Source organism: Neoarius graeffei, chromosome 19 (assembly GCF_027579695.1).
Source record: "Neoarius graeffei isolate fNeoGra1 chromosome 19, fNeoGra1.pri, whole genome shotgun sequence".
In the NCBI taxonomy this organism is placed as follows: Eukaryota; Metazoa; Chordata; class Actinopteri; order Siluriformes; family Ariidae; genus Neoarius; species Neoarius graeffei.
Window position 1 is genome coordinate 58260357 of NC_083587.1, and position 26205 is coordinate 58286561.

General features: G+C 42.7%; 1 protein-coding gene across 1 annotated transcript in view; it reads left to right on the plus strand.

Moving 5' to 3' along the window:
* Positions 1 to 6664: 6664 nt before the first annotated feature.
* The window catches only part of efhb (EF-hand domain family, member B), a 38096-nt gene continuing 18555 nt past the window's right edge, over positions 6665 to 26205 (plus strand). The window contains exons 1-8 of the mRNA XM_060900968.1: positions 6665 to 6730; positions 6861 to 6923; positions 10364 to 10507; positions 11727 to 11907; positions 12641 to 12751; positions 12869 to 12998; positions 14542 to 14625; positions 14706 to 14773. Coding sequence (XP_060756951.1) covers positions 6665 to 6730; positions 6861 to 6923; positions 10364 to 10507; positions 11727 to 11907; positions 12641 to 12751; positions 12869 to 12998; positions 14542 to 14625; positions 14706 to 14773 — 847 coding nt within the window. The remainder of the gene's footprint in view (positions 6731 to 6860; positions 6924 to 10363; positions 10508 to 11726; positions 11908 to 12640; positions 12752 to 12868; positions 12999 to 14541; positions 14626 to 14705; positions 14774 to 26205) is intronic.

Consider the following 26205-nt stretch of genomic DNA (forward strand, 5'->3'; position numbering starts at 1 on the left):
GAGGGGCTGAGCTGTCAACTGATCACCACCTGGTGGTGAGTTGGATCTGCTGGTGGAGGAGGAAGCCGGACAGACCTGGCAGGCCCAAACATATGGTGAGGGTCTGTTGGGAACGTCTGGCCGAGCACTCTGTCAGGGAGTTCTTTAACTCCCACCTCCGGGAGAGCTTCTCCCAGCTTCTGAGGGAGGCGGGGGACATTGAGTCTGAGTGGACCATGCTCTCTGCCTCCATTGTTGACGCGGCTGTTCGGAGCTGTGGCCGCATGGTCTCCAGTGCCTGTTGTGGCGGCAATCCCCGAACCCGGTGGTGGACACCGGAAGTAAGGGATGCCGTCAAGCTGAAGAAGGAGTCCTACTGGGCCATGTTGGCCTCTGGGACTCCTGAGGCAGCTGATGGGTATCGGCAGGCCAGGCGTGCTGCAGCTTGGGCAGTTGCAGAGGCAAAAACTCGGAACTGGGAGGAGTTCGGTGAGGCCATGGAGGAGGACTATCGGTCAGCCTCGAAGAAATTCTGGCAAACCGTCCGGCGCCTCAGGAGGGGGAAGCAGTACTCTGCCAACACTGTTTACAGTGCGGGTGGGGAGCTGTTGACCTCGACTGGGGACATTGTCAGGCGGTGGAAGGAATACTTCGAGGATCTCCTCAATCCCACAGTCACGTCTTCCATTGAGGAAGCGGAGGCTGATGACTCAGAGCTGGTCTCATCCATTACCCAAGCCGAAGTCACTGAGGTGGTTAGCAAGCTCCTCGGTGGCAAGGCACCGGGGGTGGATGAGATCTGCCCCGGGTATCTCAAGTCTCTGGATGTTGTGGGGCTGTCTTGGCTGATATGCCTCTGCAACATCGCGTGGTGGTCAGGGACAGTGCCTCTGGAGTGGCAGACTGGGATGGTGGTCCCTCTTTTGAAGAAAGGGGACTGGAGATTGTGCTCCAATTATAGGGGAATCACACTTCTCAGCCTCCCAGGGAAGATTTACTCCAGGGTACTGGAGAGGAGAATTCGGCCAATAGTTGAACCTCGGATCCAGGAGGAACAATGTGGTTTTCGTCCTGGTCGCGGAACACTGGACCAGCTATATACCCTTCATAGGGTGCTCGAGGGTTCATGGGAGTTTGCCCAACCAGTCCACATGTGCTTTGTGGATTTGGGGAAGGCATTCGACCGTGTCCCTCGTGGTATTCTGTGGAGGGTGCTTCGGGAGTATGGGGTTCTGGGCTTTTTGCTAAGGGCTGTCTGGTCCCTGTACAAACGGAGCAGGAGTCTGGTTCGCATTGCCGGCAGTAAGTCAGACCTGTTCCCAGTGCATGTTGGACTCCAGCAGGGCTGCCCTTTGTCACCGGTTCTGTTTATAATTTTTATGGACAGAATTTCTAGGCGCAGCCAGGGGCCGGAAGGAATCCTGTTTGGGAACCACAGGATTTCATCTCTGCTTTTCGCAGATGATGTTGTCCTGTTGGCTTCTTCAAACCAGGACCTTCAGCATGCACTGGGGCGGTTTGCAGTTGAGTGTGAAGCGGCTGGGATGAGAATCAGCATCTCCAAGTCAGAGGCCATGGTTCTCGACTGGAAAAGGGTGCCTTGCCCTCTCCAGGTTGGTGAAGTCCTGCCTCAAGTGGAGGAGTTTAAGTATCTCGGGATCTTGTTCACGAGTGAGGGAAGGATAGAGCGTGAGATCGACAGGCGGATCGGTGTGGCCTCCGCAGTGATGCGGTCACTTTACCAGTCTGTCGTGGTGAAGAAGGAGCTGAGCCAAAAGGCGAAGCTCTCGATTTACCGGTCGATCTATGTTCCAACTCTCACCTATGGTCATGAGCTTTGGGTAATGATGGAAAGAACAAGATCGTGGATACAAGCGGCCGAAATGAGTTTCCTTCACAGGGTGGCTGGGCGCTCCCTTAGAGATAGGGTGAGAAGCACAGTCACTTGGCAGGAGCTCGGAGTAGAGCCACTGCTCCTCCACATCGAGAGGAATCAGCTGAGGTGGCTCAGGCATCTCTTTCGGATGCCTCCTGGACGCCTCCCTGGGGAGGTGTTCCAGACATGTCCCCCTGCGACGAGGCCCCGGGGAAGACCCAGGACATTCTGGAGGGACTATGTCTCTCGGCTGGCCTGGGAACGCCTTGGTGTTCTTCCCGAGGAGCTGGCCGAGGTGTCTGGGGAAAGGGAAGTTTGGGCTTCTATGCTCAGACTGCTGCTTCCGCGACCTGGCCCCGGATAAGCAGAAGAAGATGAGATGAGATTATTATCGCATTTTTCACAAATTGCTCCTGTCATTTCATTGGTTTGTTTACATTCTAAGCGGAAATTATTTTGTCGGATGTTTTGTGTAAAGTTTTTATTTATCGAATTTGAAAAAAAATGCTCTGTTTTTCAAAATCCAGTGAATGTGGATAGAATAAAACAGTTATTCCACTCAATTGAGTCATACATGAGTTGATAGCCGACTCGATTTCATGGAATAACTGTTAAATATGACTAGACGGTTTAAGAGGACTGTCTTTAGACCTGGACATTTCATGTGTCACCATGACTGAAACTCTTTATTTTAAATGGCCCAGTGCTAGAGCTCAGTGGAATGCAATTTCCCTAGGTAATAAGCATAAACATGTCTGAAAGCAATTTCTTTACTCTAGTCCATTTATTTTGAATGGTGAACCGAATTGTATACACTCACCGGCCATTTTAATTGGAACATGTGTATGCATATGTGCACGTGCAGTGCGCGACTGTTACACTCATTTTTACAACTTGATGACATAGTGGCTACAGCGTGAGGCAGTAGCCACAAAAAGCAAGAGGGCAAAGGATTTTGCAAGGGATTATCAGCAGGTTGCCAGGTCGTTCCGTTGCGTGTAGCTGTCGATGTTGATTTTAGAAGTAACTAAGTATGGTAAATACAGAGGGAAATTAATACTTAAGTCTGAGTGAAAAATACTGTGGTGACCGTGCATGGAAGAAGAGTCTGGAGACAGAAATCTACAACTGCCATATTCCTAATATCAAGCCACTCCTGAACCAGAGACAATGTCAAAAGTGTCTTACCTGGGTTAAGGAGAGAAAGAACTGGACTGTTGCTTAGTGGTCCAAAGTCCTCTTTTCAGATGAAAGTAAATTTTGCATTTCATTTGGAAATCAAGGTCCTAGAGTCTGGAGGAAGAGTGAAGAGGCACAGAATCCAAGGGGTTTGAAGTCCAGTGTGAAGTTTCCGCAGTCTGTGATGACACGTCATCTGCTGGTGTTGGTCCACTGTGTTTTATCAAGTCCACTGAGCTAAACAGTCCAGTTCTTTCTCTCCTTAACTCAGGTAAGACGCTTCTGATGTTATTTCTGGTTCAGGAGACTATAGAGGTTATATATACACACACACACACACACACACACACACACACACACACACACACACACACACACAAATTTTTAGGGGCTATACATTATCTAGGTATAAATTAAGATAATGCGTATTGCATTGGGGCGGCACGGTGGTGTAGTGGTTATCACTGTTGCCTTACAGCAAGAAGTTTCCAGGTTTTAACCTCACAGCCGATGAGGGGCCTTTCTGTGTAGAGTTTGCATGTTCTCCCTGAGTCTGTGTGGGTTTCCTCTGGGTGATCTGGTTTCCCCTACAGTCCAAAGCCATGCAGTTAGGCTAATTAGCTACTCTAAATTGTCCATGACCAAAAAGCAGTGCAGCAGAGGATTGGCTGTACTTATTTAGCCAAGAAACTCTAGGAAAGGGACCCAAACCAGAACACACTGGATGGGGGAAGAAGAAGAAGAGATATTGCATTGATATAATTAACAGTTATTCCACGAAATCGAGTCATACATGAGCTGATAACTGATGAGGTGCATAGCGCTGAGTTGTCTATAAGCCATGTACGATGAAATTGAGTGGAATAACTGTTTTATTCTATCCACATTCACTGGATTTTGAGAAACAGAGCATTTTTATTTTATTTTTTGCAAATTTGATCAATAAAAACTTTATACAAAACGTCCGACAAAATCATTTCCACTTAAAATGTAAACAAACTGGCAAAATGACAGGAGCAATTTGTGAAAAATGCGATAATAATAATAATTCTTGAAAAAAAAAATTTTTTTTTCGCAGTCTGGTTTCCATCAAATCGTGCGCTCTGATTGGCTCGTGAGCGGTCCGGAATCCTACGATACGGACCCCGGTTATGGACCTTTGGCAACTCGTTCGTTCACAACAACAACAAACAGTCGCAATTTTTTGTCAACATTTATTTTCACATTTCTCAGTATAATAGCATTAATTTTACAGCATGGATAGCGATAATGACAGTGTTCACAGCAAAAACGAGTTTTACTACCCTGATAAAGACAAAATAAAATAAAACATTTCAGGAGAAAGCCAAAAACCTGTAACTGTTGCTAATGCCGAGCAAATCCAGCAGTTTATTGAGGAGCAAATGGCAGAAAATACAACAAAAAAGATGACCTATGACCTCAATGTCTTTGGGAAGTTCTGTCGAAACCTAAATGAAGGTTGAAAGGTGGAAGATATACCTGGCGAAGAACTAAACATGTTGCTGTGCAACTTTATCATGTCCGCAACAAAGAAAAATGGCGATGTGTATGAGCCGTCCTCGCTCATATCTTTCCAGAAAAGTATCTAGCACTATCTAAATCAGGTTTGTTCTAAATATGGTTTCCCTTTTGGGCGCTTTCATTTTCTGTGAGAATTTGGTAAAGAAAAAAATAAATATATTATTTACCAGCTTAAGGTCGGTCCGTATCGTGAAACACCGTGATCTCGGCCTTGAAAATACTGATCTTGGCCCAGAGGCCTCGGTCAGTATTTTCAAGACCTTGGTCATGGTATTTCACGATACAGACCTCCCAGCTGGTAAATTTTAAATATGTTCTTCAAATCCTTCCCACACCATGTCGTGCCACCGATCTCTGTTTCCATAGCCCTTGGCCTCTCGCCTATTACATAGCTAGGGTTACAGTGAGGGGCTAGTCCTCTGGTAACCACGAGAGTTTGACACCCACTCACATCTGTATTGCAGCATACCTTGCCAGACAGCAGTAGGTACCATTTTTATGATGGTCTTTGGTATGACCCGACCATGAGTAGAACTTGCGATCTCCCGATCGAGAGGTGGACACGCTAATCACTAGGCCACTAGCCGGTATATACATTCATATTCCGTGACTAGAGAAAAACAAAATGACGGATTGTGTTGTTAAACCAACCAAAGACGTAATAAAAACTACTCAAAAACAAAACTAAAAAAAAAGCAACAACATCTCATCTCTCATCTCATCTCATCTCATCTCATTATCTCTAGCCGCTTTATCCTGTTCTACAGGGTCGCAGGCGAGCTGGAGCCTATCCCAGCTGACTACGGGCGAAAGGCGGGGTACACCCTGGACAAGTCACCAGGTCATCACAGGGCTGACACATAGACACAGACAACCATTCACACCTACGGTCAATTTAGAGTCACCAGTTAACCTAACCTGCATGTCTTTGGACTGTGGGGGAAACCGGAGCACCCGGAGGAAACCCACGCGGACACGGGGAGAACATGCAAACTCCGCACAGAAAGGCCCTCGCCGGCCACGGGGCTCGAACCCGGACCTTCTTGCTGTGAGGCAACAGCGCTAACCACTACACCACCGCGCCGCCCTAGCAACAACATATGGAATAAAATTATGATATACAGGGCGGCACGGTGGTGTAGTGGTTAGCGCTGTCACCTCACAGCAAGAAGGTCCAGGTTTGAGCCCCATGGCCGGCGAGGGCCTTTCTGTGCGGAGTTTGCATGTTCTCCCCGTGTCCGCGTGGGTTTCCTCCGGGTGTTCCGGTTTCCCCTACAGTCCAAAGACATGCAGGTTAGGTTAACTGGTGACTCTAAATTGACCGTAGGTGTGAGTGTGAATGGTTGTCTGTGTCTATGTGTCAGCCCTGTGATGACCTGGCGACTTGTCCAGGGTGTACCCCGCCTTTCGCCCGTAGTCAGCTGGGATAGGCTCCAGCTTGCCTGCGACCCTGTAGAACAGGGTAAAGCGGCTAGAGATAATGAGATGAGATGAGATTTTGTTGCTTTTTTGTTTTGTTTTTTTAGTTTTGTTTTTGAGTAGTTTTTATTACGTCCTCGGTCGGTTTAGCAACACGATCCACTATTTTGTTTTTCTCTACTCATGGAATATGAGCTGATAGCCTAGTAGTAGAGAAGCCAATCAGAGTGCACAATTGCTCATATCCAGTGAATGCGGATAGAATAATACATTTTATATATTTTATATTGGCCTAAAATATGCATATTAATATGCACATCTTCATTCTGTGATTTAAAATAGTAAAGTAGGAAGAAAACGTTTAGAGACAATGCTGACTGTGTCAGACTAGATTGCTTTCATACCTGAAGGGCCTGAGCTAAGTTGCTTTTGCAATATTTCCCCTCAGCCAATCACATTTCACGTTTATGAACGTCCTAATTAATATACATGACGTCTTATTAATATTCATGACTTGGACGTGACGTCAGATGGAATGCGGCCGTTGTTTTTTTTAACCTCCCTCCAAATGCCCTGCCAAAATCCGTTGCTAAGCGACAGCAGGTAAACAGTCAAGGTGAAAAACAGGGAATAAAGTTAATTAGAGTTGTCGAGATCTTCACGTTTATGATGACTGTTTTTGAAAGGACACCCAGTGCCTGGAGACGCAGGGACACTTTCCCTAATATCAGAGCTGTAATGTAGTGAATTAATGAGGTTGATTTCAGAGAAATGACGTGCTGGACAATTAATATTAACAGTAATCATTTTCACTACTAATTAAATTTTAATGTGACTAATAAACTGTGTTTCTTCCTTGGAAAAGGCAGGGAAAGTTCTAGCACAAGGACACAGGGCGCAGGCATGTCTCCAGGAAATAACACCAAGGGTGAGTTACAGCTTCCAAATAGTTTATTTGCTTTGTGTTTTTATGACTTACGTATCATCCTCATGGCATTAGATCAGCGAATAAACCACAAGTGATACAGATATGAGAAACTGAAGAAGAAAAACAAATACAGTGATGCTTGAAAGTTTGTGAACCCTTTAGAATTTTCTATATTTCTGCATATATGACCTAAAACATCATCAGATTTTCACACAAGTCCTAAAAGTAGATAAAGAGAACCCAGTTAAACAAATGAGACAAAAATGTTACACTTGGTCATTTATTTGTTGAGGAAAATGATCCAATATTACATATCTGTGAGTGGCAAAAGTATGTGAACCTCTAGGGTTAGCAGTTAATTTGAAGGTGAAATTAGAGTCTGCTGTTTTCAATCAATGGGATGACAATCAGGTGTGAGTGGGCACCCTGTTTTATTTAAAGAACAGGGATCTATCAAAGTCTGATCTTCACAACACATGTTTGTGGAAGTGTATCATGGCATGAACAAAGGAGATTTCTGAGGACCTCAGAAAACGCGTTGTTGATGCTCATCAGGCTGGAAAAGGTTACAAAACCATCTCTAAAGAGTTTGGACTCCACCAATCCACAGTCAGACAGATTGTGTACAAATGGAGGAAATTCAAGACCATTGTTACCCTCCCCAGGAGTGGTCGACCAACAAAGATCACTCCAAGAGCAAGGCGTGTAATAGTTGGTGAGGTCACAAAGGACCCCAGGGTAACTTCTAAGCAACTGAAGGCCTCTCTCACATTGGCTAATGTTAATGTTCATGAGTCCACTATCAGGAGAACACTGAACAACAATGGTGTGCATGGCAGGGTTGCAAGGAGAAAGCCACTGCTCTCCAGAAAGAACATTGCTGCTTGTCTGCAGTTTGCTAAAGATCATGTGGACAAGCCAGAAGGCTATAGACCCCTTCGCATGTTTCTAAACAAACCGACCGTTGCTAGGATGCGTGCACAGCCTGGACTCAGAAACAATGGCGCTGCCCATAGACCGGCATTATGAGCTGTCAGATTATGCAAAACAATTGTCGTTACAAGATCGAGAATGCTACATAAATAAGTTAACTCTAACAAGTGGGCATCGCCTACCGGATCCGTATTTAATTAAAGAGTGGACGGACGATGTTAGTAAGTTTTCCTCTGATACCTGAAGGCAGTCATACTATTTACAAAAAATGTCAAACTCAAAAAAAAAAAAAACTATTTACAAAAGTAGCCTGCCATCAACATTCTGGTTACAGCGAGACTACAACTTGATTAACAATGGGACATTCATATTCATTTTGTTTTAATCAAATTATGCCAGTGATGTGATGGCAATGTGGCTTTAGCTACAACAGCAAATACCAACACTAAACAGCAATTTGCAGGAGGTGATGGCATGAAAGGAATGATAGTGTAAAGAGTGCAGCTAAGAGAAATCAGAGCTGCGTAAAAAGCGAGAGGCAGAGACCAGAAATGAAACTGAACGGGGCAGGAGCTAGGTTAGAGCAGTCAAGTTGGCATTTAGAGTGAGGGCACACAATTTTACCTTTCCATTCTTGCTTTAAAATTGTGATTTTCGGCGTACACAAATAATGAAGGCACAAAATCTGGACTGCTTGAGTCAAGCGAGACCTCTCCTACAAACAAAATTGCATGCAAAGCTAAGTTAACATGCTAACAATATGCATTACATTGTGTAACTATATGACCCAGCTAATCAGACAAACGTTACCAAAGTATTTTGCTACATCAATAAACGACCAGAAAGAATAAAAAAGAAAGATTTAATAAATAGCCTGATCTTACCTGTGATGAAGTGGGTGCTGCAAACCCGCGCATTTTTGATAGTGCTTTCATCCCAGTCTACACGTTTGATGGCTTGTAGTCATAGACGTCAGCAATTTTTTTGGAATGGGTGAGATCCTGCTGGAATTCTGTACATTTTAACCCCATCACTGCTACGATTCTGACACCCGACAACACAGCAACTAGGCATTTCTTCCAAATATTTCTTCTCGTCTCTACCGTCGTTGAGTCTTTTTTGAGTCCAGGCTGCGCGCGCAATTTCCTCTTACATATGAATGACGTTTACTGCGAAGGGGTCTATTGGAAAAATGTTTTGTGGATGGATGAGACCAAAATAGAACTTTTTGGTTTAAACGAGAAGCGTTATGTTTGGAGAAAGGAAAACACTGCATTCCAGCATAAGAACCTTATCCCATCTGTGAAACGTGGTGGTGGTAGTATCATGGTTTGGGCCTGTTTTGCTGCATCTGGGCCAGGACGGCTTGCCATCATTGATGGAACAATGAATTCTGAATTATACCAGTGAATTCTAAAGGAAAATGTCAGGACATCTGTCCATGAACTGAATCTTAAGAGAAGTTGGGTCATGCAGCAAGACAATGACCCTAAGCACACGAGTCGTTCTACCAAAGAATGGTTAAAGAAGAATAAAGTTAATGTTTTGGAATGGCCAAGTCAAAGTCCTGACCTTAATCCAATCGAAATGTTGTGGAAGGACCTGAAGCGAACAGTTCATGTGAGGAAACCCACCAACATCCCAGAGTTGAAGCTGTTCTGTATGGAGGAACGGGCTAAAATTCCTCCAAGCCGGTGTGCAGGACTGATCAACAGTTACCGGAAATGTTTAGTTGCAGTTATTGCTGCACAAGGGGGTCACACCAGATACTGAAAGCAAAGGTTCACATACTTTTGCCACTCATAGATATGTAATATTGGGTCATTTTCCTCAATAAATAAATGTCCAAGTATAATATTTTTGTCTCATTTGTTTAACTGGGTTCTCTTTATCTACTTTTAGGACTTGTGTGAAAATCTGATGATGTTTTAGGTCATATTTATGCAGAAATATAAAAAATTCTAAAGGGTTCACAAACTTTCAAGCGCCACTGTATATATTAATTTTCTATACAAAATACAGATGCAACCTGAAGCACTTAAACTTTAATTACTAATTCAAGAAATAATGTGGGATTGTTTTTAAATAAAATTGATTTTACAGAGCCCCAAAAGTCCTGGAAGGTGATATTATTTTATTTTGTGCACACAAGATCACTTCTTCCACCAGCTTTGTTGGAGGAGGTTATGTTTTCGCCTCCATTTGTTTGCAACGTAACTTAAAAAGTAGTGAACGGATTTTGATGAAATCCTAAGGAAAGATGAGTCATGGACCAAGGAACAATTGATTCGATTGTGGTGCAAATGTGGATATGTATGCAGATCCAGGATTTTTTTTTTTCTGTGGTTGTTCTAATATTTCTAGTTTACTATACACTCAAATGTATCTCTAACCACTTCAGATGCTCACAGCCACCATATAATGTTCTAAAAAGTTTGACACAGAATAGGTGAGTGGGCTCAGATCCTTGTGATCAACTGAATTCCTAAACATGTGTTTGTCTGTAGCCTGAGACGCCCCCGGTGGTTAGGAAGTTCCTCAAGAGTACACATCCGGAGCCAGGGACAATCCGGGTGTTCTACGGGAAAGCAAACGACCCTGATATCGCCAGCACTCTGGTGCATGGAATAAACCCGAAGTCATCTGATAATGTAAATATCCCCATATGCCGTAATCATGTTCATAGTCACTGAATGATAATGACAATATTTAACAGTTATTCCACAAAATCAAGTCATACATGAGCTGATCGCCACAGAGTTGGCTATCAGCTCACGTACAACAAGATTGAGTGGAATAACTGTTTTATTCTATCTACATTCACTGAATTTTGATAAACAGAGCATTTCTATTTTTATTTGTTGCAAATTCGATTAATAAAAATTTTATACAAAACGTCCGACGAAATCATTTCCACTTAGAATGTAAACAAAATGACAGGAGCAATTTGTGAAAAATGCTATAGCGAGACTGTCAATGACAGCGTCACTCACTCCGGCCCCGTCTAGTCCAGAAGGAACGATCTAAACTGGGCCACCTTGTACAATAAATGTTGCAAGCTATATACACTATATACAAGCTATATATAGAAGCGATATCCACCCTAGGAATACCGACCTATTTGCCAGAAAGAATCCAAAATGGCGAGGAATTGACCAAGAAGAAGCCATTTTTGTTGAACTGCTCATTAAAGCTTAATTAGTCCATAACTTCATTAATAATTGTAATGAAGCAAATCTGGGTAGAAGTTCTATGCACCCTAGGTACCCCTACCTTCATGCCAGAAAGAATCAAAATCGGTGAAAATACAAAATATATATACACACATATATATATATATATATATATATATATATATATATATATATATATATATATATATATATATATATATATATGTGTGTATATATATTTTGTTCCTTTTTTTGGGGGGGGGGCTTGTTTTCGAGTAGAGTTTTTATTTTGTCCTCAGTTGGTTCAGTAACACGCTCCGCCATTTTCTTCTTCTTCTTTAGGATTTTTTGGTGGTTGGCAAACCAACTTAAAGGTGCATTACTGCCACCGACTGGGCTGGGGTGTGGAACAGGAGACATAGGGGGGCACACTATATTCTTTTAGCTATTTCTGTTTCTTTTAAATACTTAATAACAAAGTGATCTGACTTGATGCGCGCCGCCATTTTGTTTTTCTCTACTCACGGTACATGAGCTGATAGCCTAGTAGTAGAGTAGCCAATCAGAGTGCGCGATTGCTCATATCCAGTGAATGTGGATAGAATAAAAGCCTTTATGCCTTTAATACATCTGAGAATAATTTGATAACTGAATGCGTGTGTGGGTTGTTGTTGTCATTGTTGTTTTTTTTTAATAGGCTGGAACTGTGATCAACCTGCCACCTAGGACTCGCTACCAAGAGAGGAAGCAAGAGGTTCAGGAGGCCATTTATGGCAGCAGACAGAAAGCTCCATTTGGACGATCCCAGCTTCTGGGTCCTGGGCTTCCAAATGGTCTTGATCCTGAAAAAACAACTTTTGGTGTTAAATCACTTTATTGTAAGATCCATAAGAGAATCATATCATCTTTTGTTGTTAATCTTTGGATTTTTATGACATTTCTCCCATTTTTATCCAGTAGCCACTCAATACAGTGCCCTCCATAATTATTGGTACCCCTTGTAAAGATTAGTAAAAAGAGTTAAAAAAATCCAGTTTTTGATGAAGCAGCTTCATCTTACATTGAAAAAAAAGAAAAAAATCCATCCTTTAATTGAAATAAATGAAAGTTTATTTTAACAGTTTTACTTTTTATTATCGCCCTTACAGTATACATGGTAGTGGTTAGCGCTGTCGCCTCACAGCAAGAAGGTCCGGGTTCAAGCCCCGTGGCCGGCGAGGGCCTTTCTGTGCGGAGTTTGCATGTTCTCCCCGTGTCCGCGTGGGTTTCCTCCGGGTGCTCCGGTTTCCCCCACAGTCCAAAGACATGCAGGTTAGGTTAACTGGTGACTCTAAATTGACCGTAGGTGTGAATGTGAGTGTGAATGGTTGTCTGTGTCCATGTGTCAGCCCTGTGATGACCTGGCGACTTGTCCAGGGTGTACCCCGCCTTTCGCCCGTAGTCAGCTGGGATAGGCTCCAGCTCGCCTGCGACCCTGTAGAACAGGATAAAGTGGCTAGAGATAATGAGATGAGATGAGATGCATCGGATCATTGGTACATGGATAATTGAACAAGACGACTAATTTCATCACAGAAGAACTGAAATTATAATTTTTTTTTAATTGGGCAGCTGTTAACGCTGGCGAGACCATCAATCCACCAAAAACAGCAGAGCAGGTAGAACAAGAAGCGCAAGACGGACATGAGAAATACATCCGCTCACATAGTTCCTACTTTGTTGGTAAGAAAGCTAGAAAACATACCATATGTCCATGTCATTGTTACATGCGACGGTAAACGACAAACGCAACAGGTGACTGGACTGACTTTGGATCTTATTTCTTGTTTGCTATCCCAGGTGAGCGTGTGAACAGGAAGTATGACTTGACTAGTTACAGGAAGGACAGCAGGTTTGGTGTGGCCACTCCGCATCGCAATGATGGACACAACATCAGAAAGTCTCTCCAATGGCTGTGTGAGACACAAAAGTAAGCTTTGAGCTATGAACCTAATGTAGCTCACAATTACTGGAAGTCTGGTTCACCTAAAATATTCTTTGGTAAACAATCTGTAAGCCTGATTATAACTGTTGCTGAATGCTGTAATGTTATGGAGCGGCCATCTTTTTTCATCCTTAGCACTTTTTTTTTTGCATTTTCCTTGGCTCTGAAAATATTTAAATAATACTGGCTGGTGTTGAGTGGTCTATCAGATATATTCCATGTAGCTAGCATGATACTGACCGAGTCGAAGACAAGTAGCTGAATGGAATATATCTGATATACCATGAAAAAAGCCATTATTATTATTATGATACATACACACTAACTTCATATCAGTGTACTCGAAGGCCAACGCTAGCTTACCTGTGAGTCGGCGCTGTTAGTGCGGCAGTGAAGTCACCTTCCAGCCGGTGTAGCATTCAGCAGTAGCATTAGCGAAGGCTGATGCTAGCTTACCTGCAAATTGGTGCTATTAGCGTGGCAGTCCAGTTAGCTTCCAGTCAGCATAGCAGTAGTGTTAGTGAAGGCCGACGCTAGCTTACCTGTGACTCATTGCTGTTAGCACGGCAGTCCAGTTAGCTTCCAGCCGGCATAGCAGTAGCGTTAGTGAAGGCCGATGCTAACTTACCCATGATTCGGTGCTGTTAGTGTGGCAGTCCAGTTACCTTCTAGCTGGTGTAGTGTTAGTGCAGGCCAATGCTAGCGTAGTCAAGCCAAATATTATTATTATTATTATTATTATTATTATTATTATCATTATTATCCCTGTGTTATTTACTTAGTTACTTTTAAAATCAACATCGATAACTACACACGGTGGAGCGACCTGGCAGCCAAAATTCTCTCAAAATCTTCTGCTTCTAACGAAGCAAACCTCGCAGCCATGTTTGTTTACAAACTATCACAGTCGCTCACTAGCGTGGAAGTTTTATATCTCCAACATGTCTCTTTTCCAGTTTTTTGATGTCCGTTGGTATGTTTTTTTTTCTTGTAAATATGCGTGAAGAATATATAATGAATTTTCGGTAGCCTTTCGGGTGTTCAGCACGTCTTTAGTTTCAGTTTTCAGTTTATTTATTTCCTGTTTAAACCGAGCACTGGATTAGCCTCGTCTTCTCTCTTTCGCGGCAAACAAAGAAACGATTGTGCACATGCGCAGCAGAAAAGTTTTTTTATTGGATCTTCGCATGAGCTCTGACATGTGACATCGTGTTGTCTTGACAACGTACAATATTATAACAATATCGCATGCTCTTTCTCCATTGGGCAGAGTGGCGTAATACATGGAGGATAAGCGATATAATAACAATATTGCATGCTATCAATAAACCTGCTAGAAGGGAATAGAACGTTTTTATTCCATGGAAAAAGTGTCCTGTATGTATAATAATGTTCCATATTAAACTGTATTTTGTAAATGTAGAATATTCCTGTCTGAAAAGCTACAATGTAGCTTAAATATCCAGACTTAAACAAGCATTATTTTGGATTTTCAATCACTTGCTCTATACATTTCTTCATACCAAAGGAACCACAGTGCAAAATTTGTCTCAAAGCAATGCGATGACTTCAGAGAGAGGACACAGTCGCAGATCGGCAAAGTACGTGACCCGTAAGTCCTAATTTCTGCAGCTAGTCCATACGTTATCATCAGTCGGAGGGCAAATATTAACCTGTATTGGTCTGTTTTAGAATCGCAGACACCTTGAGGGTTCCAGCTGATCACACATTCGGAGCGTTGCTGCATCCTGATGAGTTTGGTAATTTGATTATAACTTGTATTTAATAGGTTTCACTTTGGAAACACTTGAAGCTGTGCTGTTATTGGAAAATAATAGTAATTGTATAAATATACAGGTGATTATAAAATCATGTGCGCTGATTGATCGTGAACTTCGGACAATTTCTCGATAATCACATCATGCGGATTTACAATGAACAAGCAGAAGAGTTGGGACTTGGTATCTCTTAAGTTCTGTGTGAAAGACCAGGCACGAGAAAGGAGCAATCCCACTCGCTACAGAGGGGTAATGGATTTTGCATGGCTTGGATATGCTGATGATTTAGCATTGACAGCAGAAACCAAATAACTCCTGCAAAAAGCTGCAGATGTATTGTGCGATCTTCTACAAAGATTTAGTTTAGTCATTAGCATCAACAAAACAAACTCTGATTTTTAAGTTCAAGGATAAGGATTATCCAAGCAGTATAATCAACATCAAGAATAAACCTATTGAAAACGTAACACATTTTACGTATTTAGGAGCTGTTATATCTTGCTCTGAATCTGGAACATCAGATAAGGAACTGGAAAGAAGAAATGGATTGGCTCACAGGTAGTTTGCTGAGTTGAAAAAAAAAAACTACTGTGTAACTACCATCTTAGATTAAGCATACGGATGAAGTTCATTCATTCATTCATTCATTATCTCTAGCCGCTTTATCCTTCTACAGGGTCGCAGGCAAGCCGGAGCCTATCCCAGCTGACTACGGGCGAAAGGCGGGGTACACCCTGGACAAGTCGCCAGGTCATCACAGGGCTGACACATAGACACAGACAACCATTCACACTCACATTCACACCTACGGTCAATTTAGAGTCACCAGTTAACCTAACCTGCATGTCTTTGGACTGTGGGGGAAACCGGAGCACCCGGAGGAAACCCACGCGGACACGGGGAGAACATGCAAACTCCACACAGAAAGGCCCTCGCCGGCCCCGGGGCTCGAACCCAGGACCTTCTTGCTGTGAGGCGACAGCGCTAACCACTACACCACCGTGCCGCCCTACGGATGAAGTTCTATAGCGTATATATCAGAAGTCGTCTCTGTTATTGCTGCGAAATATGGACTCTCTGCGACACATAGATAATACAGTTGAATTGAAACTGTTCATATACAGTTTCTCTGATGTATGGTGAGAGGTGGAATGGCTTGGAAGTCATCAAGGAAAGAGATTGAAGAAGCAAAAGCTTGAGCAACAACCGGAGATAGCAGTCGTATTGAAAGTATCAGCGGGGCCTGGAAATATACCAATGAAAAGATATTGCTAACATGTGGAACACAAAATGAATTAAAAAAAACAATGTTAAATGGATTACTCATGCAGTACAGTCATCTAACAAAACACTTACAAATTATTTTTCTTCTGCTCTTCTAGAAAATTAATTAACACCTTCTGACCAATCAGAATCAAGAATTCAACAGCGTAATTGTAGTATACTATTTTCAAAATACTGAGAAACATCACACAATTCTCAGAAAATGTGATGAGTAATGGTAAAGACATTTAAAAAAAAATTTCTATGTGATGAGACTCCAGCCAGACGTAGGGCATCAGGATGGATCAGGTAGGTCCGAGGAGCAGAAGAAGTCAGCATCTCAATCTCAGGATTGATATGTAACTCAGAGGGATGGGGGGCGGGGAAGAGAAAGAGAATGGAGTCATTTCTTCAGGAATGTAGACGGAGAAAGACGAGTTGGTCATACCAACTTAAATTAAGTTAGTGCCTTAAGTGCCATAAGGCATAATAGGTTATGAAATATGTATGGTATGTATGTATGTACCTCGAGTGACTCGGCAAAATGGTGGCCACTGTAAGTGAGGAAGAATTACAAATTATGAAAGAAAATGCTGTTCCTAAAAGCACTAAAGTGATTTTTTTTATCAATTTCAAAACAAAGTATTTTATGCGAGTTGGCGTAGATAAGTGACACAAGTTTGCGCCATGCCATTATTACATTTGCATGCCGCTTTTGAAGTTTGAAATAATTTTTTTAAATTCAATTTTTTAAAAATAATCACCTGTGTATTTATACTAAAACAGTTATCCGCCTTGACCTTGTCTTGATTCTCCACCGATATTCATGTCACCTTTGGCAAATAACTTAAATAATTCTTAAAATAATGCTGGATGATGATTGATGGTAATGCCAAAGATGTGTTTAAATACTTAATGAAAGAGACTTCATGCTCGTTATCCATTTGTAATCACATTCAATGTTATGGAGCATATGCAAAACAAGTCACTTCAGTTATAGCACCTTTAAAACAGTTGTTCCTTCACCATCTTTACGAAAATACACCCACGGCTTATCAGGTGACCAAGAAAGCTCAAAACCCTTTATCCTGAAGACCATGGCAGAAACCTTACCTTTACAAAATGCTGTACATTGGAGACTCTGTCCAACCATGTTATGATAAACATCTCCTTTGCTAAAGTATTAGAATGAGTACACTGATATAAACCTGCATGTTGCTTTACAGCTAGAACAGCTGCTCTTAGAGAAAAGTAATTAACACTTTCTGACCAATCAGAATCAAGAATTCAACAGCCTAATTGTAGTGTACTATTTTCAAAATACTGAGAAACATCACACAATTTAAGGGTTATTCTCAGAAAATGTGCCCAGTAACGGTAAAGACTCTTCAAAAAATTTTTCTGTACACCAATTCTAGCTACAATCCTTGTAAATATATTTAATAGACAAAGAGCATATTTCATGAATTCACAAAGCAAGAGATATCATTATTATGAAAAAATAATGCCCAGTTGTCTTTACCTTTACCCATAATGTCTTTACCATTACCTGTTACCTTATAGAGTAACGGTAAAGACAGCACTGGGTAAAGGTAAAGACATCTCATGGCATTTTTGGGTCACTGAGTGCAGATAAAAAGATAAACAAATTATGCATTTATTATACCATCCTAGCTTGCTACTTGGCTAACTAAAGTTTTTCAACATGCACCATCATTATCTTTATCATTTGGGGGTGTAGGGGGCTGCCATGCTGTAGCCATAGTACCCACAATTCTCTGCTTCACTTTATGGCCCATCTTCTCCCCTTTCACTGTTACAGCACAGATTGTTGAACACAACAATCCCTGTACTCGATGCCATGTTCTATCTCCGCCCATTCTTCTTACACTCACTGTAATGGTATTGGATACAGAGATGAAACCGGATACCAAATACAGTGACTGTTAGGGGTGGTGGAGGTCTGGTGAGATAAGGATCCACAAGCAGAACACAGACAGTAATCCAATAAATAAGGTGATTTTAATTCAGGGAAAAGGGCGTGGCAAAAAGGTAAACAGCGGGACAAAAACAAATGGCAAAAATAGTCCAGGTGAAAAGAGACAAAAAACTTGACAAAAACGAGACAGACAAGGACAAAAACGCTAGAGCAAAAAAACTTTACGTGCAAAAACCATGAACTATAGAAAAAACCCTTAGTGCAAAAACCATGAACTAGAAAAATAGCTTGAGCAAAAACCATGAAACGTAATAAAGGCACAGAAACAGCTAGAATAGCAAAACAAGACGTTCTGGCAAAGTCAGCGTCTGAGAACGGCTTATTTATACACAGCAGAGAGAACCAGGAAGTGAAATGCAGGCTAGATGGAATTCCTGTCCCGAATCCAGATTAGCGCTGACCTGGGAGATAAGTAATCTCCGGAGTGGAAGTCCAGGGTCCGAGCATGACAGTGACGACATGACTGTGCTTTAAAACCCGCAGTGGAATTGAAATTCTTTCTCTCTGGTGGTGGATCCCCACGCGTGAAAGAGACATCGTTGCATCTGTGCTAAAGAAGAACAAAGAATGAGCTATTGATACCGGACCTTTAGCCAAAGTTCAGTGTATTTGATCTTCGCATAGTTGTAATAATAACTGAACCGGCTAGTTACTGCAGCCCACACAGTATTTTAAAAGAGAAAAGGCAACCGGATCCCTTTTCCCTTTCGCAACGTCGACGAACTACAAGCAAGATTCCTTCCAGATCATCGGACGACCGACGGGACACTGAAGATATTCAGCTGACGAGCTGTAAAAGTAAAAGGAACAGAACTGTTTTCTCCCTGGACCTGCGCGCCGCGCTGTCTTCGGATAACAGACGACGCACTTTCGGTCACCAAGCAAGAGCGATCTCAAGTAAGGCTGTCATCTGGGCAATTGTTAGTCTTAGCTGTGGCTAGTTAATGCGAAGAGTGTTGTTTATTTGAATTCATTCATGGTTTAAATGTACGCATTTTGATTCACATGAAAGTCGGTCTTAGACCGCGTGTTGTTTGATTTGCTTTGTTTACTATTCATATTAGTTACATCGTGCATGCTCTCTCTCTCTCTCTCTTTTTTTTAACTCCCTCCATCGCACTACACCCCTCAACATTGGGATTTCAGGAGTAGCTAAGGGTTGGGTAGAAGTTTGGGTTTAAGGCCTACGTAGTTGAGACTAGCGCTTAAGTTACAGATCCTTTGTTACTCTCCCTCGTCCGCTCTCATTGTTGCCCATCCCCCCTTTAGGCGGTGCCTAGCACAAAGACTCGCGCACTACATTCACATACCACACCTATCTCGCACACGCACAGCCTCATTCCCTCACTCCCCTCCTCTTTGTCGTGCGCCTGCGCATGCCCTCTCTCCCTAGCTCCTCCTCATCTCGTTAAGTGCACAGCTGCGCACACGCATGCACACGCCTACACTCACACACGCACACTCACACAGACACACATAAACACGTGATTTCCCTCTCACATTTTAACATTCACTTGCCCCTACACTGTAACACTTGCATATAGCCCATTACTTCTGATCACCATTAGTGCCTTGGTTATCATTATATTCACTACTGATTTCTCATCCTGTTTACTGCTGGTTATTATTCTACTTACTACTGACTATTGCTTTATACACTACTGATTATTACTTGCATACATTGTATCACCATTTATATTGAATTATTCCTTGGCTGCTATTGTTGCTATATCTGATCAGTATTAGTTTGCTAATTCATGTCAGCTATTTCAATAAACGGTACCTTTGGAGTAAACTGTGTCCTGTCTAATGCTACAACATTCACTGAGTGCCAACCTCTGCCAACAAGTATTCTAATTGCCTTCGCCCATTTGGTTGTTATATGAATGTTCTAGATCTAGAGTAAACATATTACATTAGAGCTACAACCCCGATTCCAAATGGGACAAAGAACAAATTGTAAATAAAAACAGAATGCAGTAATTTACAAATCTCAACAACTGATATTGTATTCACAATAGAACATAGACAACATATCAAATGTCAAAAATTAAACATTTTGAGATTTCATGCCAAATATTGGCTCATTTAAAATTTCATGACAGCAACATATCTCAAAAAAGTTGGGACAGGGGCAATAAGAGGCTGGAAAAGTTAAAGATACAAAAAAGGAACAGCTGGAGGACCAAATTGCAACTCATTAGGTCAATTGGCAATAGGTCATTAACATGACTGGGTATAAAAAGAGCATCTTGGAGTGGCAGCGGCTCTCAGAAGTAAAGATGGGAAGAGGATCACCAATCCCCCTAATTCTGCGCCGACAAATAGTGGAGCAATATCAGAAAGGAGTTTGACAGTGTAAAACTGCAAAGAGTTTGAACATATCATCATCTACAGTGCATAATATCATCAAAAGATTCAGAGAATCTGGAAGAATCTCTGTGCGTAAGGGTCAAGGCCGGAAAACCATACTGGGTGTCCGTGATCTTCGGGCCCTTAGACGGCACTGCATCACATACAGGCATGCTTCTGTATTGGAAATCACAAAATGGGCTCAGGAATATTTCCAGAGAACATTATCTGTGAACACAATTCACCGTGCCATCCGCTGTTGCCAGCTAAAACTCTATAATTCAAAGAAGAAGCCGTATCTAAACATGACCCAGAAGCGCAGACGTCTTCTCTGGGCCAAGGCTCATTTAAAATGGACTGTGGCAAAGTGGAAAACTGTTCTGTGGTCAGACGAATCAAAATTTGAAGTTCTTTATGGAAATCAGGGATGCCGTGTCATTCGGACTAAAGAGGAGAAGGACGACCCAAGTTGTTATCAGTGCTCAGTTCAGAAGCCTGCATCTCTGATGGTATCGGGTTGCATTAGTGCGTGTGGCATGGGCAACTTACACATCTGGAAAGACACCATCGATGCTGAAAGGTATATCCAGGTTCTAGAGCAACATATGCTCCCATCCAGACGACGTCTCTTTCAGGGAAGACCTTGCATTTTCCAACATGACAATGCCAAACCACATACTGCATCAATTACAGCATCATGGCTGCGTAGAAGAAGGGTCCAGGTACTGAACTGGCCAGCCTGCAGTCCAGATCTTTCACCCATAGAAAACATTTCGCGCGGCATAAAACAGCAGATACGACAAAAAAGACCTAAGACAGTTGAGCAACTAGAATCCTACATTAGACAAGAATGGGTTAACATTCCTGTCCCTAAACTTGAGCAACTTGTCTCCTCAGTCCCCAGACGTTTACAGACTGTTGTAAAGAGAAAAGGGGATGTCTCACAGTGGTAAACATGGCCTTGTCCCAACTTTTTTGAGATGTGTTGTCATGAAATTTAAAATCACCTAATTTTTCTCTTTAAATGATACATTTTCTCAGTGTGGGTGCTATTGGTCTTAAGTGATCAGTCTCATTAAATCAGTCTCATTAAATCAGTCTCATTAATAATACCATTAATTTTGGTATCTAATAATAAATTACCAAACAGCTAAATTATGGTATATTCCAAATTATTATGATCACTACCAATGCAGCAATAATGTATTACTTACCGTATTACATAGACACTACAGCCAATAGTATTCATATACACTTGGGTGAAGACAATTTGGAGTTCTTTGAGATTGTGTGACTTCAAGTATATAGTAGCAAACACAGAGACAAGCACAGTTTAACAGAATAATTGAATTTATTATAACAATGATACTAAATGGGTAATAGCAGTTGAAATACATTTACTATGGTCAGCATCGCATAAACAGTGAAGTGTGTATGTGTGTGTGAGAGCGTGTGTGTGTGTGTGTGTGTGTGAGCGAGGAGAGAGAGAGGGAGGGGTGCGAGGCAGGGAGGAGACAAAGAGAGTTTGAATGTTCGCGCGGGAGGATGCGCTGTAAAGTTTGGAATGAATCAGGGGTTGGAATGTTATCTATGGTTGGGGGAGGTGAATCACCTCGTGTTCTCCTTGAGACAAAGGAAAATCACCTCGTGGTTTCTTGAGAGAAAGGAATGTCACCTCGTGGTTTTTAATTTCACTAACTTATAACATTACCAAATCCACTGAAATCTTGATGAGGTCAAAATATGTGTAATAATGAAATTAAAGGTGTTAGAAAGGATAGAGAAAGAGCATGCAACACCTATCTATTAAAACAACTGAGAGAACAATATAGAACAACAACGATCAACTTAACACTGAGTGTCTACAGTGTGCACAATTAAACCGTTCCTGAGTTTAAATTCACACTACTTCATAAAGCTAATTCCTAAGACTAATTTGCCCAAATGCCAGCCTTACTTCCAGATATCCCGAAGTTTCGCGGGGTTCACAGAAGTTCATGGGTCTCTTCCATGAGAGTGCAGAGGTTTCCTTGGTCCGAACTTCGTCGTTCGTGAGGAAAAGACTCTGATCAAACAATGTGCACAGCGATTAAGTCAGAAGGAATCCGGTCGCTTCTAACTTTTAATTAACTGCTTGGGCTGCAGTCGTAACGTTACTTATAATACAAATAAAACTGGTTGTAACTCAACTAAGTGAGACAGCGCAACTTAAGTAGTTTTACCGAGGCCAGTGGTATACGAAAGCGCGCTGAGGCTACATCCACACGACAACGGCAACGAGATTTTTTTTTAGCGGGTACAAAAAATATCGCGTCCACATGGGCAACGGATCAGTAAAATATCAGGTACATATGGCAACGCAACGCTTGCTGAAAACGATGCAATACACATGCCACACCTCTACGTGCGCTGTAAGACGGTCCCATCGGAGACACCAGAACAATAGAAGAAGTAGGACGCATGCGCATAAATCCCTTCTTCTAGTCATGTGGTTGTGACGTCATCGTAAACAAATCCGTTCTACTCATCCAGACGACTTCGCAACGGCCCTCAAAAAATATCGTTTTGGGGCACCCAAAACGCCGGTGCCGTGTGGACGCCGGATCGAAATGATAAAAAATTTTATCGGATTCACCTGAATCCGTTGCCGTGTGGACAGGGCCTGAGTCTTCTTTTTCTTGAAAGGCAGATGTCTTGATCTCGGATGTTCTGATGAGAGGGTGTCTCTTTATGTCTGTACGACGCAGAGTCCACAGCGCCAAAGAGGAAGAGAGAAGGTTTCCGGGTCACTTATAGAGTCATGGAGGACGTGACGTAGGTGATCCCGCCCAGGCGTGACATAGGTCATCGCGGAAGTTAGTTGATGGGATTTGTAGTTCTAGATGGGACATTTGATATGTCATCTATGTTCTATTCTGAATAAAATATGGAATTTTGAAACTTCCACATCATTGCATTCCGTTTTTATTTACAATTTGTACTTTGTCCCAACTTTTTTGGAATCGGGGTTGTACAATACTCACTAAAACTATAGCAGCATCACCACTAAGTTATTCCATTGATTTTAATAGTTTAGTTATAAACTATTAGACAATGAATTAATGATTAATGAATTTATGAGACTGATCCCTTTTTACATGAGACTGATTCGATAAGCTTATTGCACCTACATATTTTGATGCCCCGTGTGAGGATTGGTATTATTGGCCTTAGTGATTTTTGTAGCAATAACGGATAAATTTAGTGTTGAGCCATTCCAGGCCTCGACTCAGTAATAGGCTAGTCAAGTGGAATCGCCAAGGCTATACCAGAGTGTTATTTTGGGCTAATTGCAGTGTGGTGATAGTGTTGTTTAACTAACAGTCTTGTGTGTCAGTCATACTGTGAACACAGCTAGTAGGGAGTAAGTGACTGTATCACCAGTAGCCATTGATAGAAACAAGTACGGTTGCCATAGTACCCTGCATAGTTAGTTGACATACTTTGAGAGAGGGTGATAGTAAACAAGAGTCACAGGAATAACACGGATCATTATCAAGTTGTTGGTGCGAGCCACAGGTTAGAAGCTTCACCTGTGCATTTTCTTATTTTCGCTGTTTGAGCACAGCCTGTCTGTCGTCGTCTCGTAACCACGACATTATCTTACATTAAAAGGGGTAGACTGAGAAATAGTGCCCACGTCACTAGCTCGTCAGGTGTAGGTCCGTGCCCGAACCAGGCAGTCAGGATGAGCCGCCGTTCCCCACGTATGTTAGGAGGTGAGGAGGATAGCCTTCCTCCTCTGGAATCCGTCCCCCTCTCTGACTTCATCTCTGATCTCAAAATCTCTCCTAAGGAAAGGGAAGAACTCAGGCAATTAACCCAGGATGAGTGTCAGACAGAGATTGACAGCTTGATACGATACGTGCAGAATCCCCAACGCGGTGTCATCACCATCCAAGAGGTAGTAGGTAAGTTATTTCTGCTCCATCACCAACATACCCGTTTGGAGCTGGAAACGCTCCGGGGGGAGAACAGAGAGCTGAGCGCTAGCCACGACCGGCTAGACGCAATGAATCAGACCCTGCGCGATGAATTCAAGCTTACCAATGATTCACTAGAGGAGTGTGCCCGTAGACTCCAGCTAGCTGAACGATCTAGTAGGAAAGCTGCCAACGACTGGGCCCAGGAAGAAAGTCGCAAAACCTGCGCCGGGGCCCAAATGGTGCTTCATGCACCATCCGTGGAGGCAAAGGCAGAAACAGAGCCAGGAGCTGGGAGAGGGGCCGAGTCTGACACAGACTCTGAAGATTTCTTGGTCGGACGCCAAATGCCCCCCCTTTCCAAACCAAAGCACCAGGTTGCTGCCCCCTCTCGCAATCCTGGTGGAGCAGAATTGCGCCCACCTGCACTTGAGGGGCCCCCAAAGCTCCCGACCATTAAAAGGAAGAATAAGAAGTATTCGGTGGTAAACCCCACCTATGAACACTCTCTTCCTTCTCCTCTTCTGATGAGTACCATGTGAGGTATCCCCCTCCATCAAACTCATCATCAAGTAACTCAGAGAGCGAACCTCCCCAAAGGTCAAGGAGGACACAGAGGAACCATTCCCCTGGCCTCCATATGCGCCAGCTTGACTCCTTTGCAAAGGACATAGAGTGATTCGACCCCACAGACTAGTATAAGCTGGCCTTCTTCTCTGGCAACCGACAGTTCACATTGAATCGGTGCCCGTTCGGATATTCAAACTCCCCATTGGAGTTCAACATATTCCTCCACAAAGCCATGAGTGACGCCGCCGCTCTGACATGCCGTGCTGATCTATGTCGATGACATTTTGATACGCTCACGAACATTCAAAGCCCACTTGATCAAGATCCGACATGTGCTTAACCAGCTTGCCAGTGCTGGAGCGAAGCTGTCAATCACCAAGGGACAATGGTGCCGTACCAAGGTCGAATATGTTGGACTACTTGTTGGTGCGAATGGCATTGAACCCCAAACAGGGAGAGTTCAGGCCATTCAAGATATCAAGGCTCCAACCACCATTTCGGAGCTCAGAAGCTTCTTACGTGTCTGTAACTACTCTTGACAGTTTATCGAGGACTATGCTGAGATTACTAGACCCCTTACTGAACTTCTCCAGAAGGATAGAGTGTTCCAATGGGAAAGCTCTCACGAACAAGCCTTCCAGAAGCTAAAACAGAAACTCTGCTCTGCCCCGTGCCTTGCTTATCCTGACAAGGATAAGAAGTTTTATCTGGAAGCTAGCTTCTCGGCCCATAGTCTAAGTGCTGCCCTGTCACAGAAATATGATCAAGATAGACGGGTCATTGCCTACGCTAGTCACCCCCTGAGTAGCGTAGAGCTGAAGTTCTCAGACTGTGAGAGAGCCCTGCTAACAACAGTTTGGGCCGTCGAGCATTTCCGCAGCTACATTGGTGGTCAGAAACTTTTCATTGAAACTTGTCATCAGCCGGTCTCTTTCTTAAACAGCCAAAGGTTGAGAGAAGGGAGAGTGTCCAACAGCCGCATCACTGCATGGATGATGGCGCTACAAGGCTATGGCATTGAGGTGAAGTATGCTCAGAACCACAAGATGGCCTTGGGCCAGGGTCTGGCAGGATGCAACCATTGTGACTGTGAAGGAAAACCAGAGGACCAAACTCTCCTCGCCACTGCTCCCTCTCTTCCTTCCAATCATCATTACTATGATGAGAATCACATAGCAGTATCACCACTAAGTTATTCCATTGATTTTAATAGTTTAACTATAAACTATTAGACACTTGAATTAATGATTAATGAATTTATGAGACTG